At 39.9% G+C, this 27,117-nt stretch overlaps 1 protein-coding gene across 14 annotated transcripts in view; it reads left to right on the top strand.

The window, feature by feature from the left end:
* Positions 1-27,117, top strand: part of KIAA0753 (KIAA0753 ortholog) — a 69,779-nt gene that overhangs the window by 19,299 nt on the left and 23,363 nt on the right. For all 14 annotated transcript variants that reach the window (XR_004743435.3, XR_004743434.3, XR_013535841.1 and 11 more), the window contains 6 exons: positions 591-795; positions 15,968-16,197; positions 18,223-18,389; positions 19,891-20,007; positions 21,244-21,333; positions 21,571-21,660. Coding sequence is in view for 11 of the 14 variants with exons in the window: in XM_035301117.3 (XP_035157008.2) it covers positions 591-795; positions 15,968-16,197; positions 18,223-18,389; positions 19,891-20,007; positions 21,244-21,333; positions 21,571-21,660 (899 nt within the window). In the remaining 3 variants the exon portion in view is untranslated. The remainder of the gene's footprint in view (positions 1-590; positions 796-15,967; positions 16,198-18,222; positions 18,390-19,890; positions 20,008-21,243; positions 21,334-21,570; positions 21,661-27,117) is intronic.

Genomic DNA, 27,117 nt, shown 5'->3' with positions numbered 1-27,117 from the left:
TGTGTACAGTTGTCCTTAATCTGTATTGACCAGGTGGAGACTGGGCCCTGACTTCCCAGTAGTGAATACATGGGAACTTATTAGAGAAAATGCCTTTTTTAGGAAGATGAGACACAGATCTTCTACTCTTGTTGTGTTGGACAAGTGACCAAAGCCGCTGGACCTACTAATGTCCTTTAGTTCATGAAAATGTATGTTAAATATAGGATGTTTACCCACTTCAAAGACTATTTGAGTTTATGAGATTTTTGTTGATGATTAAAATGCTTCTGAAGCAGATGGTATAATATTCTGAAGACTGTAATTTCTAAAATGATGATCCTTTAAGATTTGGATGCCTTTAAAAGTAGTCATATTTGTTATCTCTTTGCTATTGGCTTTAGTGAGCTACACATCTGAAAGAACTAACAGAAATTGTTGTTATTAATTAATTAGATATCCTAAATAATGACATTTTTAAATTAAGATTTTGTTAACTGTCAGAGATAGCCATTTAATAACACACTTCTCTGGAGTCCTTACTTTCAGTTTTGTGATTAAAAGTATACTTTTGTGAGTTAAACTAAAAATAATTGACTGTTTCATGGCAGGCTTTGGAATCTCTCCTGGAAAAGAAACTGTCACCAAAAAAGGCGAAAAAGTGTTTCAGTGAAATTCGGTTTCCTATTGGTAGCCAAAAGACCTTAGAGAGATGGCCAAGTATATCACTAAGGGGTGAGAGGAGACCCGTCACAGCAAAGGACACATTTCCACCGGAAACAAGTCGCCCTCCCGTGGCAAAGAAGCTTCTTGCTGGTATGTCTCTTAAAAGTTTTTATTGCAGGATATTTTATTCATCAAAATTATCTGGGCTATAACAGTTACTGCACTCAGGAAAGTCAGGATTTTGGACCTAGCTCACAACAGATGAACTTTAATTAGGATCAGTAAATAGCAACCAAGATGCTTCCTTAGGTTCGAGGCTGGAATATTCTATATATAGAGGAAGGTTGAGGGTAACATTTCCTTTTGCTACATCGTAGTGTTTGGGGTACCCAAGGCAAATTCCCTTAGAGCTGGAAGCTAGAACCCTACTTTAAAAAAAAAGTTTATTTTATTTTAATGATTGATATATGTAACACATACAGAGAAAGACACATGCATTCGGTATACATATATATATATATATATTTTTTTTTTCTTTTTTTTTCCTCAGATAGTTAAATAAACTTTTGTTATTCCAAGAAGCGGAATTGTTAGGTGATACAGTATGCACATTTAAACAGATTGACAGCTTGCCCCTTTAAAGTGGGCACACATTTATGTTTTGACTAGCAGTGACATCAGTATATATTTCCCCACATCTTCATCAAGTACATTATATAATAAAGTTTTTAAAATTTTCCAGTCTCAGTGGACAGTGGCATCTTCTTGTTTCATATTGCATTTCCTGATTCCTGGTGAGGGTTATCGTTTCTTCCACATGCTCCTTAGCCATGTTATCTCCTCTTCTGTAATTTGCCTGTTCATATTCTTTATCCATCTCCCTCCCTGCTGGGTTCTAAGAGTATTTTGCTTATGGATGTATATGTTATGATACTGCATTTTGTTGGTCTGAGGTACACATTTGAATGCTTCTGAAATCATTATTAGTTGGTGATAACTTGTAGTTAATTGTAACATTTTAACATTGTAAACATTTTAAACATTTTAAAATTCCTGTTGATATATAAACTACTGATGTGTCTTATAATTGATGTTTTAGCTTTGATGAAATATGAGGCCTGGTTACTTAACTCTTGTATTTCTCTAGCTAGATGAGATTACCTATAAATAAATATGGACAAATCCAGTAAACTGTTTTTGTTTTTTTTGTTTTGTTTTTTAATTAAAGTAGAACATACAAGCTGGGTGCTGTGGCTCACACCTAGCACTTAGAGAGGCCAAGGCAGGTGGATTGCTTGAGCCCACAAGTTTGAGACCACCCTGGGCATCATTAGTACACCCTGTCTCTACAAAACATGCAAAAACAGACAGGAGTGGTGGCTCACATCTGTGATCCCAGCTACTTGGAAGGCTGAGGCAGGAGGATCACTTGAGCCTAGAAGGTGGAGGTTGCAGTGAGCTGAAATTGCACGACTGCACTCCAGCCTGAGTGACAGAGTGAGTCCTTGATTAAAAAAAAAAAACAAAAAAAAAAGGGGGGTAGAACATACAGATAGAAAAGTACACAAAATATAGATTTATAGCTCAATTAATTATCAGAAAACAAAAACATCTGTATAACTACTGTCCAAGTCAAGGAATAGAACATTACCAGCATCTAAGAAATTCCCTTTTGAGTCACCCCTTCCAATCTTTATCTTCTTCATCTTCCCCAGATTATTCTGATTTTTTTTTTTTTAACAGAGTCTTGTTCTGTTGCCCAGGCTGGAGTGCAGTGGTACAACCTTGGCTCACTGCTTCCTCTGCCTCCCAGGTTCAAGTGGTCCTCCTGCATCAGCCTCCTGAGTAGCGGGGATTACAGGCATGAGCCACCACACCTGGCTAATTTTTGTATTTTTGTAGAGATGGGGTTTCACCATCTTGGCCAGGCTTGTACTCCTGACCTTGAGTGATCTACCTGCTTTGGTCTCCAAAGTGTTGGGATTATAGGCGTGAACCTCCTTGCCTGGTCTGTTACTGGTGTTTTTAACTGTTTTAGAGTTCTATATTTAATCTACTTATATTTAATGAGATTAATGACATATTTGAACTTTGTTCTACCTTATTTTGATTTTCATTTGCCAAAGTTTTTTTCTTTATTGTAATTTACTACATTAATCCGAGATTTTCCTTTATTTTTTCCTCATTGATTTGAAAGTTATATCTATCAGTCCAGAATTCAGCTGATTTATTTCTCAATCTGCCACTATTCTGTGGAACCTTAATAGTTTAGTGTGCCACTTCTATCACAAGCATATCTGTAAGAGACAGGACTGTTTTCTTACTTACTTAAGACTCTCAGTACTTCAACTCTGACACCAAATGTGTGGATGGTGTTTTTTTTGCCACACCAAACAGTTATCCAGGAGATACCAACTGGGTATTCTGTAATTCAACTCAATTCTGACACCATCTACCTGGAATTAGAGTCAGATACCATGGGTTAAGGTTCAGTCCCATAAGACACCCCAACTTCAGGCACCAATCCCAAGTTTCAAGTTGTGACCTATACTTCTGATCGACAGGCTATAAAATTGGGATTCCCTTGACCCACTCCTGGGGTTTGCTAGGATGGCTCATAGAACTTAGAGAAACACTTTACTTATGTTTACCCATTTATTATAAAGGGTATTTATAGAGGACACAGATGGAAGAGGTGCATAGGACAAAGTATAACATGTGAAAGGGTCGTGGAGCTTCCATGCCCTCTTTAGGGAAGCTCCCCTCCAGGAACCTCCACGTTTACCATCCCGGTAGCTCTTCAAACCCTGTAGTTCAGGGATTTTTACAGAGGCTTCATCACATAGGCATGATCGATTATTAACTCAGTCTCCAGCCCCTGTCCTCTTCCTGGAGGATGGAGGATGGAATTGGCAGTTGCAAGCTTCTAATCATTGCATGGTCTTTCTGGTGACCAGCTTCCATCCAGAAGTCCTCCAAGAGTCACCTCATTAGAGGGAAAAAAAAAGTTTCCTTAGCCAGGAAATTCCAAGGGATAAGAGCTCTGTGTCAGGCAGTGGGGTTAAAGACCAAATATTAGGGAAAAAAAAATGAATCTAGCACCCCTAATGCTCAGGAAATTAGAGTAGTTTTAGGAGCTCTGTGCCAGAGGCTGGGCTAGAGACCAGATATATGTTTTTTATGGTATTACAATAACAATCCAATTAATTCATTTCCATTAGATATTTACTCACTTTAATGGGATGTTCTCTTTCCTTCGTTGGTAGGCAGGTAGTACTAATATAGTATCTTCCTTTTAATTAGGAAGGCTGCATTTGCTAGCCTTTCCCTTGAGGGTGGGTGTCAGATTTATTTGTCCTTATATTCTCTATGCCAAGCCCAGCATCTGCCATATAGTTAGGCAGTTAAGTGCTTGTTGAAAGACCTGTGAAGAAGTGTAATTGAGTAAGAAAAGATTTCTGAGTAGCAAATCACAGTAACTTGAATCCTGGGTGCTAGGGAGCTCATTTTGATAGACTGGAGGAAATGGAGAGAACATTCCAGGCCTTGACACAGAGAAGTATTTGCTAAATGAGTTAGAAGATTTGAGGTGCCCATCATATGACTAGTGAAAAATAGAGACCAGTTTCAGAGAGAAGTTGCAAAACCTGCTGACCTAAAACTCGTTACAGGAATAAATGTAGGAAAGCTGGGAGGCAGAAAGAGAAAACCTGGACCAAGAAGACCTAGATTCCAGTCACAGCTCTGCCAGTTTGTAAATCTGGGTTGACTTAATCTGTCTGAATCTTTTTTTTTTTTTTAATTTTAGACGGAGTCTTGCTCTGTCGCCCAGGCTGGAGTGCAGTGGTACGATCTTGGCTCAACAGCAACCTCCACCTCCCAGGTTCAAGCAGTTCTCCTGCCTCAGCCTCCCAAGTAGCCGGGATTACAGGCATGTGCCAGCCTGCCCAGCAAATTTTTTGTATTTGTAGTAGAGATGGGATTTTACCATGTAGTTTAGTCTGGTCTCGAACTTCTGACCCCAGGTGATCCACCTGCCTTAGCCTTCCAAAGTACTGGGATTATGGGTGTGAGCCACTGCACCTGGCCTGAATCTTAATTTTTTCATTTATAAAATGGGAAGGATAGTCTTTGTACTTTGTGACTGACTTAGTTGTTGTAAGTGGTAAATTATCTAATTGCTAAATGCTGTGAAAACGTAAGGTGGCATTTTTAGTTCTTAATAGCGCCAAGTTGTTAAGAAAAGGCTAGATTATGTTAGGCATATTCTAACTAAGCAAACAAATATTTGGTGGCTAGTTTAAAAGGAGTTTTTTGAGGTCATAGAGGAGTAAACTTCAGCTCTCTGGGAAATGTATTTAAGGGAAACAGCTCTATAGTCCCTGACAGGGCAGAATGAATGGGCATCACCTGGGATCAAAAGTCAGAAGACTTGGCTTTGCCACTCCTTGGGACCTTGAGTAAAACACCTAAGATTGTGGCAACCTTCTTAGTCTTATTTTATATTTGTTATTTTTTTCTTGTCCTTATGATCTGGATTTCAGAAGGTTACATTTTCCTGTTTCTGTTTTAGGTATCGCTCTACCTAGTTTTTCCATTCTGATTTCCTAAGGTCTCCTCTTCCCTGAAGAAATACCCTAGGAAATCACTTTACCCTAAGGAAAACCCTCCGTATGCACTCTTCATTTGGGATATATGCTTGAGCCTGATTTGATCAGCTGTCCTGTGATTTACATGACAGTTGGCTGGTGTAGTTTTTTTGTAGCTTCTGAACTGTTCTTGCAGTGGTGGATTGCATTAGTGTAACTTGTCTATGGCTATGAGGATGGTGGCTTCATTGCCACTATCAGCAGTGTCCTCAAACTCACTCCTGAAACTTCCGCTGCATTTACATGTTGATCTATGCAAATCATAACTGGAAGGGCAGGACCTACAGTATGCAAATCATAACTGGAAAGGTATCAGGACCTACAGTCAGAGTTGCTTGGATGTATATAAGCTTGGGAATTAAATAAATTACAGACCAAGGATTTAGTTTACCATTCTTTTCTTCTGATTTATATTTTCTTGCTGTGTAACTTCTATAGCTTTGAAAAGTACCTAAAGAGGATGTAGTGCCAGGAAATCTGACCTTTGACTGACTATTAAAGTAGTCCAAATGTAGTTTTCCTTTGATTATGAAATATTTAAAATATACAGAAAGGAATAAAAAGAATAATATTGTATAGCCACTACTTAGATTTAATGAATTTTAACATTTTTGCTTTATTTACTTCAGATTTTTTTTTTTTTTTTTATAAATAAAATACAGCACAGGTTGAGTAGTATCCCTTATCTAAAATCCTTGGAATCAGAAGTGCTTTGGGTTTAAACTTTTTCTGGATTTTGGAATATTTACATTACACCTACCGATAGAGCATCACAAATCCAAAAATTTGAAATCCAAAAGGCTCCAATGAACATTTCCTGGGAGCATTTTGTTGGCACTCAAAAAGTTGCCAGTTTTGGAGCATTTTGGATTTTGGATTTTTGGGATTTGGCATGCTCAACCTGTAGTCCCTCATATCCACAGGGGATACGTTTCAAAGCTCCCAGTGTATACCTAACACTGAAGATAGTGCCTAACTCATTTGCCATCATTTGGAACACATTTCTGTTCATGCCTTCCAGCCCTGAGTTTAATTCCTTTTCCATCCTAACTAAGCATTTATCACGCACTGTGGCCATAATTTTTCAGCTGGAGATGTGATAACAAAACTAGCTTTGAATTTCTTTTTCCTTCGTCACAATTTCATGAATAGAAGATTCAGTCTTACTAGACTTAGTAATATCATTGTGATTTTTTTTCTCTTTCCTTATTAAGTGGAGAACTTTTATCTTTTCACTTAAAAGGCATATTTTTCAGCTTCTTCAGCATATCTGAATTGCCAGCATCACTATAGTTGCTCTTTGGGGCCATTATGAAGTTAAATAAGGGTTACTGGAACACAAGCACTACAATATGGGACAGTTGATCTGATCACCGAGACAGCTACAAGGTGACTAGCAGGCAGAGAGAGTCAACAGCATGGATACACAGTTTAAAAGTTATGGGCTGGGTATGGTGGCTCACACCTGTAATCCCAGCACTTTGGGAGGCTGAGGTGGGAGGATCATGAAGTCAGGAGTTCGAGACCAGCCTGACCAACTTGGTGAAACGCCATCTCTACTAAAAATGCAAAAATTAGCCAGGTGTGGTGGTGCACACCTATAATTCCAGCACTTTGGGAGGCTGAGGCGGGTGGATCACTTGCCATCAGGAGTTTGACACCAGCCTGGCCAACATGGTGAAACCCCGTCTTTACTAAAAATACAAAAATTAGCTGGGTGTGTTGGCACATGCCTATAGTCCCAGCTACTTGGGAGGCTGAGACAGGAGAATTGCCTGAACCCGGGAGGCAGAGGTTGCAGTGAGCCAAGATCATGCACAGCCTGGGCAACAGAGTGAGACTCTGTCTCAAAAAAAAAAAAAAAAAAGTAAAAAAGAATGCAACTTATGAATTGTTTATTTCTGGAATTTCCCATTGAATATTTTTGGACCCAGACTGCTGAAGGATAACTGAAACTGGGGAAAGTGAAATGGGATGACAGTACAGTTGAGGTCCCTTTTGTATTTTTCTCCTCATTCCATTCTCTTTTTTCCCTCACTAGAAGTTACTATTGTTATTATATTCTAGACCCGTTGTTTTTATATTTGTACTGCTTGTATGTCTGTCCATAAAATATATATAGTATTGTTTTATGTAAATATATTATAATATGCATCATTTTGCAGTTTGCTTACCCCTCACTTATGTTTGTAAGGTTTTCTCATGTTGATACATGAATTCTCATTTATTGATTTTACTGCTGTATAGGTTTCCCTTATATGAATATACCATAGTTTATTTTTCAGCTCTTATTGATAGACATTTTTGTTGTTCCCAGTTTTTTGCTTTTATAAACAATAAAGAAGTGAATATCTGGGTTCCTGGCTTCCTCTGTGCACATAAGAGAGTTCCTCTAGGCTTAGTATATACCCAGGATTGAAATTGCTTGGTTGCAGTGTATGTAAATCTTCAACTGTACTAGAGCAATCAGGTTGCTTTCCAGAGCAGCTGGTGAATTTACTGCAACGCTAATTGTCTGTGAGAGTACTTGTTTTTTCACATCATTTGATGGATTTAAAATCATACATCATTGTTTGAATATTTTTTATTTTAGGTGAATTCAATCATCTTTTCATATTTTTATTGACAATTCAGATTTTCTGTCTGAATTGCCAGTTTCATTCCTTTGCCTATTTCTCCATTGGATTGTTTGTCTTACAGTTTTGTAGGTGTTCTTTATATAGTCTAGATACTCATCCTATGTTGATTACATGCATTATAGAGATCTACTTCCATACTTTGGCTTGTCTATGGACTTTAAGGATGTCTTTTTGTCAGATGGAAGTTGTAGTTTAGTCCAATTAAGTGCAAATATGTCAGTATTATATTTGAGCTTAAGAAAGTCTCTTCTGCTCCTGTGTCATACTGATAGTCTCCTGTATTTTCTTTTATTTATTTATTGCATTTTAGGTTTTGGGGTACATGTGAAGAACATGCAAGATAGTTGCATAGGTACACACATGGCAGTGTGATTTGCTGCCTTCCTCCCCTTCACCTATATCTGGCATTTCTCCCCATGCTATCTCTCCCCCAACTCCCCATCCCCCACTGTCCCTCCCCTATTCCCCCCAACAGACCCCAGTGTATAGTGCTCCCCTCCCTGTGTCCATATGTTCTCATTGTTCAACACCCGCCTATGAGTGAGAACATGCGGTATTTCATTTTATGTTCTTGTGTCAGTTTGCTGACAATGATGTTCTCCAGGTTCATCCATGTCCCTACAAAGGACGCAAACTCACCATTTTTGATGGCTGCATAATATTCCATGGTGTATATGTGCCACATTTTCCCTGTCCAGTCTATCATTGATGGGCATTTGGGTTGATTCCAGGTCTTTGCTATTGTAAACAGTGCTGCAGTGAACATTCGTGTGCATGTGTCCTTATAGTAGAACGATTTATAGTCTTTTGGATATATACCCAGTAATGGGATTGCTGGGTCAAATGGAATTTCTATTTCTAGGTCCTTGAGGAATTGCCACACTGTCTTCCACAATGGTTGAACTAATTTACACTCCCACCAGCAGTGTAAAAGTGTTCCTATTTCACCACATCCTCTCCAGCATCTGTTGTCTCCAGATTTTTTAATGATCGCCATTCTAATTGGCATGAGATGGTATCTCAGTGTGGTTTCGATTTGCATGACCAGTGATGATGAGCATTTTTTCATGTTTGTTGGCCTCATGTATGTCTTCTTTTGTATAGTGTCTGTTCATATCTTTTGCCCATTTTTGAATGGGCTTGTTTTTTTCTTGTAAATCTGTTTTAGTTCTTTGTAGATTCTGGATATCAGACCTTTTTTTTCCCATTCTGTTGGTTGCCGATTCACTCTAATGACTGTTTCTTTTGCCGTGCAGAAGCTGTGGAGTTTGATTAGGTCCTATTTGTCTATTTTGCCTTTTGTTGCCAATGCTTTTGGTGTTTTGGTCATGAAGTCCTTGCCTACTCCTATGTCCTGAATGGTTTTGCCTAGATTTTCTTCTAGGGTTTTTATGGTGTTGGGTCTTATGTTTAAGTCTTTAATCCATCTGGAGTTAATTTTGGTGTAAGGTGTCAGGAAGAGGTCCAGTTTCTGCTTTCTGCACATAGCTAGCCAGTTTTCCCAACACCATTTATTAAACAGGGAATCATTTCCCCATTGCTTGTTTTTGTCAGGTTTATCAAAGATTGTATGGTTGTAGACATGTTGTGTTACCTCCGATGCCTCTGTTCTGTTCCATTGGTCTATATCTCTGTTTTGGTACCAGTACCATGCTGTTTTGATTACTGTAGCCTTGTAGTATAGTTTGAAGTCCGGTAGTGTGATGCCTCCCGCTGTGTTCTTTTTACTTAGAATTGACTTGGCTATGTGGACTTTCTTTTGGTTCTGTATGAAGTTTAAGGTGTTTTTTTCCAGTTCTGTGAAGAAGGTCATTGGTAGCTTGATGGGGATAGTGTTGAATCTGTAAATGACTTTGGGCAGTATGGCCATTTTCACGATATTGATTCTTTCTAACCATGAACATGGAATGTTTCTCCATCTGTTTGTGTCCTCTTATTTCATTGAGCAGTGGTTCATAGTTCTCCTTGAAGAGGTCCTTTATATTCCTTGTTAGTTGTATTCCTAGGTGTTTTATTCTCTTTGTAGCAATTGTGAATGGCAGTTTGTTCTTGATTTGGCTCCAGACAATAACAGACAATAAGTCTGTTATTGGTGTATAGGAATGCTTGTGATTTTTTCACATTGATTTTGTATGCTGAGACTTTGCTGAAGTTGCTTATCAGTTTCAGGAGATTTTGGGCTGAGACAATGGGGTCTTCTAGATATACTATCATGTCGTCTGCAAATAGAGACAATTTGGCTTCCTCCTTTCCTATTTGAATACCCTTTATTTCTTTTTCTTGCTTGATTGCTCTGGCTAGAACTTCCAGTACTATATTGAATAGGAGTGGTGAGAGAGGGCATCCTTGTCTAGTGCCAGATTTCAAAGGGAATGCTTCCAGTTTTTGCCCATTCAGTATGATATTGGCTATTGGTTTGTTGTAGATAGCTTTTATTATTTTGAGATATGTTCTGTCAATACCAAGTTTATTGAGGGTTTTTAGCATAAAGGGCTGTTGAATTTTGTCAAAGACCTTCTCTGCATCAATTGAGATAATCATGTGGTTTTTGTTTTGGTTCTGTTTATGTGGTGAATTACGTTTATAGATTTGCGTATGTTGAACCAGCCTTGCATCCCCGGGATGAATCCTACTTGATCATGGTGGATAAGCTTTTTGATGTGCTGTTGCAGTCGGCTTGCCAGTATTCTATTGAAGATTTTTGCATCTATGTTCATCATGGATATTGGCCTGAAGTTTTCTTTTCTTGTTGAATCTCTGCCGGGTTTTGGTATCAGGATGATGTTGGTCTCATAAAATGATTTGGGAAGGATTCCCTCTTTTTGGATTATTTGGAATAGTTTCAGGAGGTATGGTAACAGTTCCTCTTTGTGTGTCTGGTAGAATTCGGCTGTGAACCCATCTGGACCTGGGCTTTTTTTGTGTGGTAGGCTCTTGATTGCTGCCTCAACTTCAGATCTTGTTATTAGTCTATTCATGGTTTCGACTTCTTCCTGGTTTAGGCTTGGGAGGATGCAAGTGTCCAGGAATTTATCCATTTCTTCCAGGTTTACTAGTTTATGTGCATAGAGTTGTTTGTAATATTCTCTGATGATGGTTTGAATTTCTGTGGGATCTGTGGTGATTTCCCCTTTATCGTTTTTTATTGCATCTATTTCATTATTCTCTCTCTTTTTTTTAAATTAATCTGGCTAGTGGTCTATTTTGTTGATCTTTTCGAAAAACCAGCTCCTGGATTTATTAATTTTTTGAAGGGTTTTTCGTGTCTCTATCTCCTTCAGTTCTGCTCTGATCTTAGTTATTTCTTGTCTTCTGCTAGGTTTTGAGTTTTTTTGAACTTGCTCCTCTAGCTCTTTCAATTTTGATGATAGGGTGTCAATTTTGGATCTCTCCACTCTTCTCATGTGGGCACTTATTGCTATATATTTTCCTCTAGAGACTGCTTTAAATGTGTTCCAGAGATTCTGGTATGTTGTGTCTTCGTTTTCGTTGGTTTCAAAGAACTTCTTTATTTATGCCTTCATTTCATTGTTTATCCAGTCAACATTCAAGAGCCAGTTGTTTGGTTTCCCTGAAGATGTGCGGTTCTGAGTTAGTTTCTGAATTCTGAGTTCTAACTTGATTGCACTGTGGTCTGAGAGACCGTTTGTTATAATTTCCGTTCTTTTGCATTTGCCGAGGAGTGATTTACTTCCAATTATGTGGTAGTATTTTAGAGTAGGTGTGATGTGGTGCTGAGAAGAATGTATATTCTGTGGATTTGGGGTGGAGAGTTCTGTAAATGTCTATCAGGTTTGCTTGTTCCAGGTCTGAGTTCAGGTCCTGGATATCCTTGTTAATTTTCTGTCTGGTTGATCTGTCTAATATTGACAGTGGAGTGTTAAAGTCTCCCGCTATTATTGTGTGGGAGTCTAAGTCTCTTTGTAAGTCATTAAGAACTTGCCTTATGTATCTGGGTGCCCCTGTATTGGGTCCATATATATTTAGGACCATTAGCTCTTCTTGTTGTATGGATCCTTTTACCATTATGTAATGTCCTTCTTTGTCTCTTTTGATCTTTGTTGCTTTAAAGTTTATTTTATCAGAGACAAGAATTGCAACTCCTGCTTTTTTTTGCTCTCCATTTGCTTGGTAAATCTTCCTCCATCCCTTTATTTTGAGCCTTTGTGTATCCTTGCATGTAAGATGGGTTTCCTGGATACAGCACACTGATGCGTTTTGGCTTTTTATCCAATTTGCCAGTCTGTGTCTTTTGATTGGTGCATTTAGCCCATTTACATTTAGGGTTAATATTGTTATGTGTGAATTTGATCCTGCCATTTTGATGCTAGCTGTCTATTTTGCCCATTAGTTGATGCAGATTCTTCCTTTTATTGATGCTCTTTAGCATTTGGTATGTTTTTGGAATGGCTGGTACTGGTTGTTCCTTTCTATGTGTAGTGCCTCTTTCAGGAGCTCTTGTAAAGCAGGCCTGGTGGTGACAAAATCTCTGAGTACTTGCTCGTTCGCAAAGGATTTTATTTTTCCTTCACTTACAAATCTCAGTTTGGCTGGATATGAAATTCTGGGTTGAAAGTTCTTTTCTTTAAGGATGTTGAATATTGGCCCCCACTCTCTTCTGGCTTGTAGGGTTTCTGCCGAGAGATCTGCTGTGAGTCTGATGGGCTTCCCTTTGTGGGTGACCCGACCTTTGTCTCTGGCCGCCCTTAGCATTTTCTCTTTCATTTCAACCCTGGTGAATCTGACGATTATGTGCCTTGGGGTTGCTCTTCTTGCAGAATATCTTTGTGGTGTTCTCTGTATTTCCTGGACTTGAATATTGGCCTGCCTTGCTAGGTTGGGGAAGTTTTCCTGGATAATATCCTGAAGAGTATTTTCCAGCTTGGATTCATTCTCTTCATCACATTCAGGTACACCTATCAAACGTAGATTAGATCTCTTCACATAGTCCCACATTTCTTGGAGACTTTGTTCATTCCTTTTTGCACTTTTTTCTCTAATCTTGCCTTCTCATTTTATTTCATTGAGTTGATCTTCGACCCCTGATATCCTTTCTTCTGCTTGGTCAATTCGGCTGCTGAAACTTGTGCTTGCTTCCCTAAGTTCTTGTGTTGTGTTTTTCAGCTCCATGAATTCACTCATATTCCTCTCTAAGTTGTCCATTCTTGTTATCATTTCCTCAAATCTTTTTTCAAGTTTCTTAGTTTCTTTGCATTGAGTTAAAACATGTTCTTTTAGCTCACAGAAGTTTCTCATTACCCACCTTCTGAATTTTGATTCTGTCATTTCATCACACTCATTGTCCATTCAGCTTTGTTCCCTTGCTGGTGAGGAGTTGTGATCCCTTGTGGGAGGAAAGGTGTTCTGGTTTCGGGTGTTTTCCTCCTTTTTGCGCTGGTTGCTTCCCATCTTTGTGGATTTATCCACCCATCGTCTGTGTAGTTGCTGATTTTCAGATTGGGTCTCTGAGTGGACGTCCAGGTTGTTGATGATGAAGTTATTTCTGTTTCTTAGTTTTCCTTCTAACAGTCTGGCCCCTATGCTGTAGGACTGCTGAGGTCCACTCCAGGCCCTGCTTGCCTGGGGCGTCACCTGCAGCAGCTGCAGAACAGTTAAGGGTTGCTACCAGTGTCTTCTTCTGCTATCTTTGTCCCAGAATGATGCCTGCCAAATGTTAGTCTGATCAGTCTTTTGTGAGCTGACTCTTTGGATATACGGGGTTCAGGGAGCTGCTTGAGGAGACAGTCTCTTCTTTATAGGAGCTCAAGTGTTGAGCTGTGAGCTCCATTGTTCTTTCAGAGCTGCTAGGCAGGTACATTTAAGTCTGCTGCAGCAGAACTCATAAACTGCCTTTTTTTCCCCAGGTGCTCTGTCCCAGGGAGTTAGGGCTTTATTATGAGTGTCCGTTGTTCTGCTGCCTTTTTTTTTTTTCAGGGCTGCCCTGCCCAGGAAGGAGGCAGCCTAGTCACTTTCTGCCTGCAGACGCTTTGCTGAGCCCCGCCCTGCTGCCGTTGAGCTTCCCTGTAGTCCTGTTTATATAGGTGTGGCTAGAACTGCCTCAGCAATGGTGGCCCGCCTCTGTAATGGGGGACTCTCTCTGTTATGGCGGGTTGCCTTGGCAACAGCAAGCTGCCTCAGCAATGGTGGACTAAATCCTTAGATGTGGAGTGCCTTGGTAATGGCGGACGCCCCTCCCCCACCAACCTGGGTTCAGCTGTGCTTGCCATGAAACTCTCAACCCTAAGCATTTCCAATTGCTGGGCTTTTTTTTTTTTTTTTTTTTTTTTTTTGTGGGGGTGTGACCCGTCAAGCTTGATCACCTGGCTCCCTGCCTCAGAGCCTTTTTTTTTTTTTTTTAAGTTGAATGGTTGACTGTCTCCTAGGTGTTCCAGTCGCCTGCTGAAAGGGCGCCAGGATCTGTGTGATTTCCCGTGCAGCAACCTACTGCACCGGCTGAAACAACGGCACTGCCCGGGAATCTCCTGGCCAGCTTAAAAGGGCAACCAGACCAGTGTATTTTGTATGGAGAGCTGCTGCGCCGCAGTGCCAGCAAAACAGCCACGCTGGTGACCCATAGGGCTCCTCCACCTAGGAATCTCCTGGTCTGTGGACAATAAAGATCCGTCTGGAAATGTGGCATCCACACACCCGCTACGCTTTCACTGGGAGCTGCAATCCTAAGCTGCTGCTCCTAAAAGGGCCATCTTGGATCTCAGTCTCCTGTATTTTCTAATTAAAGCTTTAGGGTTTTCTTTCCACATTTAGGTCTTCATTCCATTTAGAATTTAGTGTTCAATTGTGATACAAGGATCCTGTTTTATTTTTTTCTCTATGGATACTAGTAATCTTAGCACTGTTTTTTGAAAAATCCAGTTCATACTCACTGATTTATCATGCTGCCTTTGTCACATCCATTATGTTTCATTGATTTCTGCCTGTGTTTGCATCAGTCTCACACTGCCTTTAATGCTTTCTCACTAAGACTTTGTCTTTGCAAGAAAGAGTAAGATTCCTACCTCCACCCACTCCCCACTTTGTTGGCTGTTCTTCAAAATTATTTGGGCTATTGGGATTTTATACTTTGTATGAATTTTAGTATCAACTTGTTTAGATGCATCAAAAAAATCTGTTAGAGATTTAATTGAATATTCATTTGAAATTATGGATTACTTGGCGGGGGAGAACTGACATCGTTACAGTCTGTTCATTCATGAAAACAATGTATTTAGATTTTCTTTCCTGTCCTTTACCTTTTAAATTTTTATGTAAAAGCCTTTTGCTTCTTTCATTAGATTTCTTCCAACATGCCTTATAGTTTCTGTTGTCAATGTTAATGAGTTTTTTTCTCATATATTTTCTATTAGTTATTTTGATAATGTGGAGATAATACTGATTTTGTGTGTTCATCTTCTTATGTCCAGAAACCTTGCTGACCCCTCTTCTCAGCTTTAATAGTTTGTCTGTGGAGTCTCTTTGATTTTCTATATTGTCTCATCTTCAAATAGAGACAGCTTCCTTTCCCATTGTAGGTTGAATATCTTGTATGGAGTTCAGACTTTATTCTCTATTAAATTAGGAGCCGTTGAAGGTTTTGAGTATATAAGTGACATTTAAATATTACATTTGAGAAGAAAAATTTTGGTAGCCAGGAGACAGTGTGAAGATAAACAGGGGATCAGTTAGGAGACACTATTATTTTAGTCACAAGATATGGCAAGCCTGACCTTGGGTAGTAGCAAAAGGGAAGGAAGGACAGGAATAAATGTAAGTGCTATTTTAGAATTAGGATCAAAGGGGCCAAGTAAATGAGTAAATATGAGAGCAAAGATTCAGGGAGTCAACTGTGACACCTAGGTTTCTATTATAAACCTGAATAATATTCATAGGAGGAGGAACAATGTTAACAACAAAATATCCGCTTCTCAGCAGGGCTAGGATAGATATTTGGAGCTTATCTGTGTATAGATAATCATTCTCAGCAATTTGATTTGAATAGCATTTTCCTTAGTTTGTTCTTCAAAAATCTCCATATAGATAAGTATCAGCCTGAAATGGAGTTTCCGGAGACCCAGAGGTTGCAGAGTGAGCTTGATGTATTAGATGCGGATATCCTTCCGGAAGAAGGACCATTTATCCTAGACCAAAGTGCAAGCTTCAAAGATGAGGCGTTAGCCGTGGCAAAAACAAAAGCAGTGCAAAGGAAGCCTATGACTGAGAAAGTGCCGTTTAGGAAGAAAGATACTCCGGCACCAGCAAGACAGCAAGTATGAAATCATTCCTTTCTTTTGGTCCATTTATATTTATCTGACATTGTCAAGGTCATGTAAGCTGGTATGTAGTGGAGCCAGTTCTCAGGCTTGAGTCTGGCTATTTAAGTCATTTATATATTTTTAACAAAAAAAAAAACAATTTTTAATATTGTTACTAGAATAGAGAATTCTTTCTATTCCTGGTTCGGTAAGATTCTAACTAATATGATACCAATAACTAATTGGACAAGAGATTTTTAAATTCAGTTTTTTTTTTTTTCCTGCTTCTGATTTGGAAGTGTGAAATTTGAGGGGATTAAGATCTGGTTCCTGCCGGGGGCTCACACCTATCATCCCAGCACTTTGGGGAGTAAGAGGATTGCTTGAGGCCAGGAGTTTAAGATCAGCCTGGGCAACACAGTGAGACCCCATCTCAAGTAAAAACAAAATTAAGAAGAAAATTAGCCAGATGTGGTAGCTAATGCCTGTAGTTCCAGCTGTTTGGGAGCCTGAGGCAGGGAGATCACTTGAGCCGAGGAGTTTGAGACTGTAGTGAGCTATGACTGAGCCACTGTACTCCAGCCTGGGCAACAGAGTAAGACCCTGTCTTAAAGAAAAAAAAAAGTTGGTTCCTGCTAAAGATAAATATTGATCAGTAATAATTACTGAATATTACAAGGGCATCCTAGGGTGAGTGCTTTCTAATATGGCTTTGGGAGCCAGCAAGGTAAAACTTGGTTGGAAACTATGTTACATTTTAAGCTTCAGTTTAAACTTACCTATGGCCCTATCAGTGGAAAACTGGCCGAAAAACCACCTCCTAATTGAACACCTTTATTGTATTAGTGACATTTGGTGGTCTTGCCCAAGGCTTCTGTAGCAAATCTGTTTATTTTCAGGTGGCCTCCAAATAAAGAGAGATAGCAGTTACCACAGGTTATTAACGAATAATGGATTAGGATCAAGTCCATTTCTTCCCAAACTTTTATGGGTATTGTGGGGCGGAGGTCATTTGGGTGCTCTTCTCCAGAGACAGAGCAGTATTCTCTATAGCATTTTTTAAATAGTTAGATTCATTCTATTTAGACCTAAGGTTCAGAGAGGTTAAGTGTTTTAACTAAGAATGTTTTACATATTACTTGAGCCCAAGAGTTCAAGACCAGCTTGGGCAACACAATGAGACCCTGGCTCTACACAAAATAAAAAATTAGGCATGATATCACACACCTGTGATCCTAGCTACTCAGGAGACTAAGGCAGGAGAATCGCTTGAGCCCAGGAGTTTGAGGCTGCAGTCAGTTGTGATCATGCCACTGCACTCCAGTGTCGACAACAGAGCGAGACTCTGTCTCTAAAAAAAAAAAAAGAAGGCCAGGCACGGTGGCTCAAGCCTGTAATCCCAGCACTTTGGGAGGCCGAGGTGGGTGGATCACGAGGTCAAGAGATCGAGACCATCCTGGTCAACATGGTGAAACCCTGTTTCTACTACAAAAAATTAGCTGGGCATGGTGGCGTGTGCCTGTAATCCCAGCTACTCAGAAGGCTGAGGTGGGAGAATTGCTTGAACCCAGGAGGCGGAGGTTGCGGTGAGCCGAGATTGCGCCGAGCCGAGATTGCGCCATTGCACTCCAGCCTGGGTAACAAGAGCGAAACTCTATCTCGAAAAGAAAAGAAAATAGAAAAATAATTTAACAATATGGAATGAGGTTTTTTTTTTTTTTGTTGTTGTTGTTGTTGTCGTTTAATTAGGAAAAAAGTTGTAAATAAATAAAAATATATTTTATATATAGTTTATATGTTTAAAGGTGTCAGGCAGAGGCAGGGATTCCAATCCTATACACTCCACTCCCACCCCCTACCATGGTTGTTTCAATGTAATTTACACCCTCCTCCAAATTTCTACCACAGTGCTTTCTACTCAGGTTTTACTGAGTGGACGCGTGAATAACATAGAGAACTTGGAGCTTCAGTGAGTCAGCGGTTGAAACCATAGTTTCTTTGATATTTGTTTGGCTTTGTAATTCTTACTTACTCTCACAGGGACTTCACAAAGCTGAGAGAAGTAGACAAAGCCAACCTCATACTAAAAGCAGAGTGCAGCAGACAACAGTTTCATCCAGATTAAAAATGAACCGACAGCCTGTGAAAAACCACAAGGCACCATGGATACCCCCAAACCCTACATCCCCACCAGCATCTCCTAAATGGTATGTGAAAACTCAAGGGACTGTTTGTTTATGTGATTCTGTTTTCCTCCACGTGTCAAAGGTGACCTATAGCTCATAAGGAGCAAATGAAGTAGTAGCCTTAATTTTTTCCATTAAGAGGAAGTGCTTTTTTGGGTGAGTCATATGTGAGAAGTCTTTGTCCAGAAGCTTGGTGGTTCCTTCTTCTTCCTGACTATGGTTGGAACAGCTTTTCCATGGCCCACTCCAACACCTGGGACATGTGTGGAAGACGATGGGCTTCACTTCACTTGTCTCTTCTGCCAATTGATTTGAGAAACTTGAGGCCAGGGACTTTCTTTTTTATATTTGAATGCCCAGTGCTAGGTGGATAGTAGGCATTCAGTAAATCTTTGCTGAGTAAATAAATATTTTAAAATAATTCTAACTCTATATCAAGACAATTGTGAACTGTAAAACCATGTAGATATCACCAACATTGTCGTAGCTGTGGGGAGCAGTTAGGATAATGTTGACATTACTGTCATGTCATCCTCATTCATAGCACATGGAGAATGAGAAGCTGTCATTTCACAGGGCTAGAGAGAAGAGGAGCAGCGTCCAGTTAGGTGGAAATAATCTTTGGGGGAATTGGTTGAAGATAAAGGGGAGCTTATTTGCCATGAGACAGTAGTTCTTGAAAACACAATGGAAAGGACCAGGAGGTGGAACAGAAAAAAGAAAGAAGTAAAAAGCAGTAATATTGGGGAGAACAAGGGAGAAGATAGGTGACTGGAGGGTTCTGTCTTTGGGAGCCATCAGAAGTCAGGGTGAGCAGCCTGGTGGAAGAGAAGCCCCTAAGATTCCAAATGAATGTGGAGGAATGGCTGTGCTCATCCATCCATTCTCATTTTAAAGTTAAAGAAACAATGTTTAGAGAATTTAATGTCTTATTCATCTAACAGCCAGACCTCAAATCAGGTCTTCTGATTTCATAATGTGCTTTTTTTGTTTTTATTACTGTACTCTGTTTTCTGTATTTTCGTATCCAAGTATTAATATGGAGATGTACCTTCAATTGGTAAGCTCAATTGAAGTTTGTATTGCAAGCCAAATATACAGTGGACTGTCTTAGAGTGCATGTCTGGTTGGCAGAGGACGGTGGGTGGGACTTCTAGGCTCACAGTGCTGTTAGGCCTTGTAAAAACACAGAATTTTCTTATACTATGGAATGTAATTAGTGATCCAAATCTATATATTTTAACAGTTTTATTGACATTCACCCAGTGTTCTGTAATTGATCACTATTTCTCATTTAAAATCCTGATGGCTTCTTTGAAGCAAAGGAGAATTTCTCCCCTTTGACACTGAGCCTGAGTGCTGGAGGATCTCACTCTTCTTCACATGCAGCTTCTACTTTAGGACCCCATGCTATACATCACCATTAATTTAATGCTGTCGTCTTCTCTGAGCTGGCACCTACTTGGATGAGTCACTGGACACGGAGTGAATGATGACAAAGGTGCTTTTCCATTTTTTGCAGTGCTGCATGGCTAGAGGTGAAATCTAGCCCCAGAGATGCCACAAAAGAGTCTCTCCAGCAAGAAGATACTCAAGAGGAAAATCACTTGACAGGTGCTGTTGAGCATGAGGCAGTCAGGTTTGTGCTGGTATTTTTCAGATCTTTGAGAGTTAAAGAGCTCCTTTTACATAGACTTGGAAGTCAACCCTTTCTTCTCTTTTCTGTGTATAAAGTTGGTTATTTAAAATGTAGGCTATTAAAAAAATAAACTGTAGCTTATTAAACTTTTCTGTCAAACTGTATAGCTTGCAGTGAGCTCCTCTATTTTTTCTTATGTCATTCATTCATAAATTATATGTGTGTCATTACATATCAGTTGCTAGTTTTGTATATGACACTGTTATGAGCTCTATGGAGACTTTAAAAAGGGCAAATAGGCCATAATCCCAGCCCTTGCTTATTTACAGTCAATAGAGAAGATACGTAATTGGCTATAATTTAAGATAGAACGAGGTGTGTAACCTAGGAACTGAGAGAGTTTAGAAAGGGTAGAAAGTTATTTCTTGCTGCAGAGGTCTAGGCTTCATGGATTGAGATGGAAATTAAACTAGGACCTGAAGAACAGGCAGGATTTCAAACCCAAAGTACAAGTGATAGCTAGTTTTCTTGAAAACCTTTGAGACAGGTTCTTACTGTGCTGTGCACTAACTCAGAGTCCTTTTGTGCATAAAAGTGTTTTCACATGGAACACGTTCCAGAGAGCTTTACAGGTACTGAGAGGTTATGTCACCTACTGAGTACCTTCCATAGGAAGAGGGTAGTGAAAACAGCTTTCTCTACATTAGTTTGCCTGAAATTATTCTTGCAATTATGGGAAAGCAAAAATGAAAGCGGCCCATTAAATAATTTGACAATATTCATGTATTCTAAACCAAAAGAATCAAGGCATTTTTACATACAACAGAGTTGTCCACAGTTAACTTTTCCCTTTTGTTTTTATCTGACTTCACTGTGCCTATATGGCTCCTGGGGGTTCATTGTTTAGTCTAAACTTGAAGATACAGAAAGGGTTTTGTTTGAATCTGGTAAGAAACCCAAAGTACAAGTGATAGCTAGTTTTCTTGCAAACCTTTGAGACAGGTTCTTACTGTGCTGTACACTCACTCAGAGTCCTTTTGTGCATAAAAGTGTTTTCACATGGAACACGTTCCAGAGAGCTTTACAGGTACTGAGAGGTTATGTCACCTACTGAGTACCTTAATAGAGCCAGGATTGGTGCTCTGCGGGGGGTCCTGACTTCTGGTCTGTTTCTGTGATAATGACACCCTGCTGTGTTGAGGAAGAATTGGTTTGTCTCTTCTGACTGTCTGCTAGGCTCGCTTGGCTTGATGCTGAAACTTCCAAAAGATTGAGGGAACTAGAAGAATTAAAAGCCAAAGAAATTGACAACATGCAAAAACAGAGGTGAGTATTTGTTCCTGAGGTAGGAAGAGGTAAGCAGGCCTGTTCTACATCTCTATACATTAGCAATAAATAGAGGTTGTTAAGGTCTAGCTACCCTTCTTATGTTTATTGGCTTTTTGCCTCCTTAAAAGACTGTGAAGTCACCTAAGAAGCCTACAGGGAGCCAAGCCTGGAGCTCAAGGGAGTCCTGACTCTGCTTTGAGGAGAGTTGGGGTGATTCTTGATACTGTTCTCTAGGCTTGACTGGCTTGATGCTGAAACTTCTAGAAGAGCAAAGGAACTCAGTGCTCTCAAAGCTGAAGAAATGGATAGACTCCAAAAATTGAGGTATGTATTTGCTTCTTAGGAAGAATAATGGATGCTTACCTGTTCTAATTGATCTGGATAGTCCTAACAACCAACCTGGACTGTTAAGACCTAACTTCATTACATGAATGAATGAATACCTGCATGTCTATCTGTATATTATACCATACTTTTTGCTAGGAAATGTTTCTTTTGTGTGGAGTTTGAAGGAGGACTGAACAAAATCTGTAATTTTGGAGTTCTGTTTGAAAGATCAGAGTCTTATGTTGATTTGTTTAGACTACCCTCAAAAGTACTTTTCTCTAGCCAGATATCAGTCCTTCTCAGATCAGAATGACGCACATACATGTGCTGCTCATACAAGTCAACATATAGCTACTTTCGCGTCCCATGTTAGTCTGAATGCAGGCTATAGTTTTCAAATGTGGTTCCCTTTATTCACTCCCTAAGTGTTTTCAAAGCTATGGGCACTGTAGGCATAAAGAAGCTTGTTAAAAGATTTAGTTTAGCTGCTGCTGCTATTGCCTCATTTTTCCAACTCTGATAATAATTTACTCTGTAGTCACATTAACAGAACACTTATTGAGACATCTGTGCATTCTGTCACCATTCATCATGGATTGTTCATCTCAGGTTAGAAGGGCTGTAGGTGTATCATTAGAGGGCCGAGACTTTTGTCAAGTCATACAATTTCAGAATCTTGGGATTTGAAGGATCTTTTTCCCCCAACTGATGCTTTTGGCTCCTCTCTGCTGTCTCCATCAAGGAACTGTCCAGTATATTTACACACCCTTTGTGATGGGATAATCATACTGTCTGAGGGAATCCATCTCATGGTCATTTATAGCTAAGAAGGTGTGACCTTAGGCTGTGTTGAAATTTGATTCTCTGTGACTCTTACCCACTTGTTCTTTGGGCCATATAGCAAAAGCTTAATCCTCTGTGCCCCATTTATTTCTCTGTGTGTTTTTACTTCAAAAATTAAACATATCATACATATAGAAGAACATACTAAATGCACATGTACAATCCAAAATATTACAGAATGAACCTACACATAACACCATCATAAGCCACGAAATCAGCCATTGCCACTAATACAGAAGTTTCCAGTGTGTCCTTCCTCGATTGCATCCCTTTCCCCCCAGAGGCAGCCACTGTCCTGATTCTTGTGTTAATCTTTTCATTACTCTTCTTCATAAACCTGTTGTCTATGTGTGTATCCCCAACATTATCATGTTTAATTTTGAACACTGAGAAACAGGCACAAATCTAGCTGAAATTGGCAAAGGCATTGTTGATGGTGGTATCATCTGAAGACTCCTAGGGGAAGACAGGTTGAATAGAGTCTGGATCCCAATCTGACTTGTGCTTTCATGAGAGTTTGTAGGTGCCCTGCTCAGGAGGTCACTGAGCAGGGTCACGAGTGAGTCCTGGCACACATAGGGAATCCTCCATCTGGAGGGGCTGTAGGTGAGCCAGGTTCACTGGACTTCGGGAAGAAGCCTGGTCAGGAGAGGGGCTGTCTTGTAACACACTGCTTCTTAGATCTTTCTGGTGAGGATGAGATGAACATCCTTAGCAGACAGCAGATCATAGAGGGAAGAGCAGAAACTTCCATCAGCAAAAGGGCAAGACAAGCCAGGAATCTAGGCTTGGATCTCCCATTTCCCATATTGTGTTGTAATCTTCTTCAGTTTGCTTGCTTGTTTTGATGGAACACATGCTAATTTAGCTGCTTTTTTTTTTTTTTAATTAGGAACAGGGTCTCACTATGTTGCCCAGGCTAGTCTTGAACTCCTGGGCTCAAGTGATCCTCCCACCTTGGCCTCCCAGAATGCTGGGATTAGGCATGGGCCGCTGTACCCTATTTAATTTAGCTTCTTGAAAAAGGATGAATGGGAAGTAAATTCTTTAACACCTTTCAAGTCTGAAAATGTCTTTATTTGCTGATAAACCTTACTAATCTCATATTTGCTGGTAGCCTTACTGGGTGTAGAAGATTATTTTTATTGGAAAATTTTAAATTTAACTTCTTATTGTGAGGTAATTATAGAGTCACACAAAAACTCAATTTCCCCAAATGGTAGCCTCTTGGGAAACTACAGTACAGTACTACAACCAGGATATTAACATTGGTATAGTCGAAATATAGAACATTCCCACCCTGAGAGGATCCTTCATGCTGCCCTTTTGTAGCCACACCCTCTTCCCTCCTGCCCCATTCACTGCTTAGCTAAATGACTCCTGGCAACCACTCATCTGCTCTCCCTGTCTATAATTTTGTTATTTCAAGAATCTTACTGTATGCGGAATTACATAGTATATAACTTTTTGGAATTTCTTTTCTTTATATCATTCTCTGGAAATTTTATTGAGCTAATCACATGCATCAGTAGTTCATCCCTTTTTGTTGCTGAGTAGTATTCCATGGCATGGATGCAAACAAACCATAGTTTAACCATTTTCCTCTTGGAGAACATCTGAGCCAGTGGTCTCAGCTATTCAATAGGCTGAAGTGGGAGAATCCTTTGAGCCTGTGAAGTCGAGGCTGCAGTGAGCCATGATCAGGCCACTGCACTCCAGCCTGGGCAACAGAGCAAGACCCTGTCTCAAAAAAAAAAAAAAAAAAAAAAAGAAAAAGAACATCTGAGTTGTTTATAGTTTGGGGCTATAATGAATCCAGTTTCTATAAACAGTTGTGTGTACAAGTATCTGTGCGAACATAAGTTTTCCCTTTTTTCTGGGATAAATGCCCAGAGGGCAGTTGCTAGGTTGTATGCTAGTTGTATGTTTTGTTTCGTTTAGTTCCAAATTGCGATACCATTTGCCAGAGTGGCTCTGTCTGTTCCCACCAGCAGTGTTTGAGGGATCCAGTTGTTCTGCATTTTTGCCAGCACGTGGTGGTGTCACTGTGCTTTCTTTCAGGCGTTCTGATGGGTGTATCATGGCATCTGAACGTCTTTTCGTGTACTTGTTTGTGGCATGCGGCCGTGGGTTTTTCTGCTGTGTTTGGCTGCAGTAGGGCAGTTATTTACTGTTTTCCGTCTTTCTAGGCTGCCCCATTCTTGGTCCTGTTGCTAGAGAGAGCAGACTTTATTTGCCCTGGAGACTTTTTTTTTTTTTTTTTTTTTTTTTTGAGACGGAGTTTCACTCTTGTTACCCAGGCTGGAGTGCAATGGCGCGATCTCGGCTCACTGCAACCTCCGCCTCCTGGGTTCAGGCAATTCTCCTGCCTCAGCCTCCTGAGTAGCTGGGATTACAGGCACGCGCCACCGTGCCCAGCTAATTTTTTGTAATTTTTAGTAGAGACAGTTTCACCATGTTGATCAGGATGATCTCGATGTGTTGACCTTGTGATCCACCCGCCTTGGCCTCCCGAAGTGCTGGGATTACAGGCTTGAGCCACCGCGCCCGGCTGAGACTTCTTTTTGCCTGTGTGTGTTGATGTTTCCGGGTTGCTGGCTTCTCTAGTACCTACTCTGGGGTATATGAGGCAAAGAGAAATCCCGGAGAACTCGCTGCCCTGTCATTCTTTTGGTCCCAGAGTTCCTAGCTGGCGTGCCTTCTCTACTCCTTTCCAAGTCCTCTCATGAGTGCGTATATTTAATGTCCAGGATTCTTAGTTGTAATTAACAGGAAGAATAGGGGAAAGTACATTTTTTCAACCTCTTCAGAAGCAAAAATCTGCGCGTTTCCAATAAGAAATCAAAATTGCTTTTTATCTTCTCTAGAGGCTTACAGACGCTGATTTCTCCTCAGGGTAGCTCAAAGTCATAATGGCAGGACTTACTATGGGTGTATTTTCATTCATCAGTAGACCTTCTCAATCAGGCAGTTGATTTCCTTTAGTTCTGAGTTTTCTTTTCTTTTTTTTTTCTGCCTCTGTTTTCTCTATTCTCTCTTTCTGAAGTTCCTGTTCTTTGCTGTTGGACTTTGTTGATTGGTCCTCTGATTTTCTTATCTGTTTTTTCCTATTTTCTTTCTCTCTTTCCCTGTCTTTCCTCTCTTCTACCTCCACCCCTACCCTGCCCCAATAGGAGATTTCCTCCATCTTTAATATTTAACCCACTGAGTTTATCATTTTTGCTGCAGTATTTAAAATTTAAAAATTAAAAATGTTGAGAGCTCTATTATATTCTCCAAATATCTCTTACTCAGTAGTCTCCTGTCCTTGTTTCACAGATACAGTGCTATTTTGAGTAAGCTAACATGTTTCACCTGGCTTTTGACCAACATAATCTTTTTCTTTCCTTCCTTAGATATCTAGTAATCTTGGCTATCTTCTCATGTTTAAATGTAGGACTGATTACTGATCAAAACCTCAGTGTATATGGGTTGGAATTAGTATTTTAGTTTTTTAAAATAATTGTTTCTATTGTGGTATAATTTATATATAGTAAAATGCAAAGAACTTAAAGGTACAGTTCAATGAATTTTGACAAGTGTATATATCTGGGTAACCAAAACCCTAATCAAGATAAATAATTTGTTCTTCAACCTAGAAAGTTCCCACATGTCCTTTTTGGTCGTTCTCTACTCCACCCCCACCCCCACGCCACCATCCCTCACAGAGGCAGCTACTTTGATTTCTTTTGCTATAAGTAGCTTTGCCTGTTCAGACTTTATATGAATAGAATTATCAAGATCTGCTCCATTGCATCTGGCTTTTTTTGCTCAAGAAATATTTGAGATTCATCCACATTGTATGTGTATCAGTATAGTTCATCCATTTTAGTGCAGAATAGTATTCCATTGTGTGACTATGCCACAGTTTGCCTTTTCATACTCTTGTAATTGACATTTGGGTCTTCCCATATAGTTAAGTATGAATAAAGTTGCTACAGACATTCTTGCACAAGGCTTTTTTGTAGAAATATGATTTCATTTCTCTTGGGTAAATACCTAGGAGTATAATATCTGGGTAATAGATTGGCAGTTGTAGTTGTTTAATTTTATTAAACCAGCCATACACATTTTCAAGAGTGGTTACATTTTTTTTTTTTTTTTTGAGATGGAGTCTCACTCTGTCGCCCAGGCTGGACTGCAGTGGCGCAATCTTACCTCACTGCAACCTCCGCCTCCTGGGTTCATGGGATTCTCCTGCCTCAGCCTCCTGAGTAGCTGGGACTACAGGCATGCACCACCACACCTGGCTAACTTTTTGTATTTTTAGTAGAGATGGGGTTTCACTGTGTTAGCCAGGATGGTCTCAATCTCCTGACCTCATGATCTGCCATTCTCGCCTCCCAAAGTGCTGGGATTACAGGCAGGAGCTACCATGTCCGGCCAGTAGTAACATTTTATACTGCCATCAGCAGTACATGAGAGTTCATTTCTAGTTGTTTTACATTCTTGCTAACAATTGATCTTGTCAGTCTCTTAGTAATTCTGGTGAGAATGTGGTAGTGTCTCCATGTGGTTTTAATTTGTGTTTCCTTGAAGACGAATGATGTTGGGCACCTTTTCTAGTGCTTA

Source organism: Callithrix jacchus, chromosome 5, assembly GCF_049354715.1.
Source record: "Callithrix jacchus isolate 240 chromosome 5, calJac240_pri, whole genome shotgun sequence".
In the NCBI taxonomy this organism is placed as follows: Eukaryota; Metazoa; Chordata; class Mammalia; order Primates; family Cebidae; genus Callithrix; species Callithrix jacchus.
This window is presented reverse-complemented; position numbering and strand designations above follow the sequence as displayed.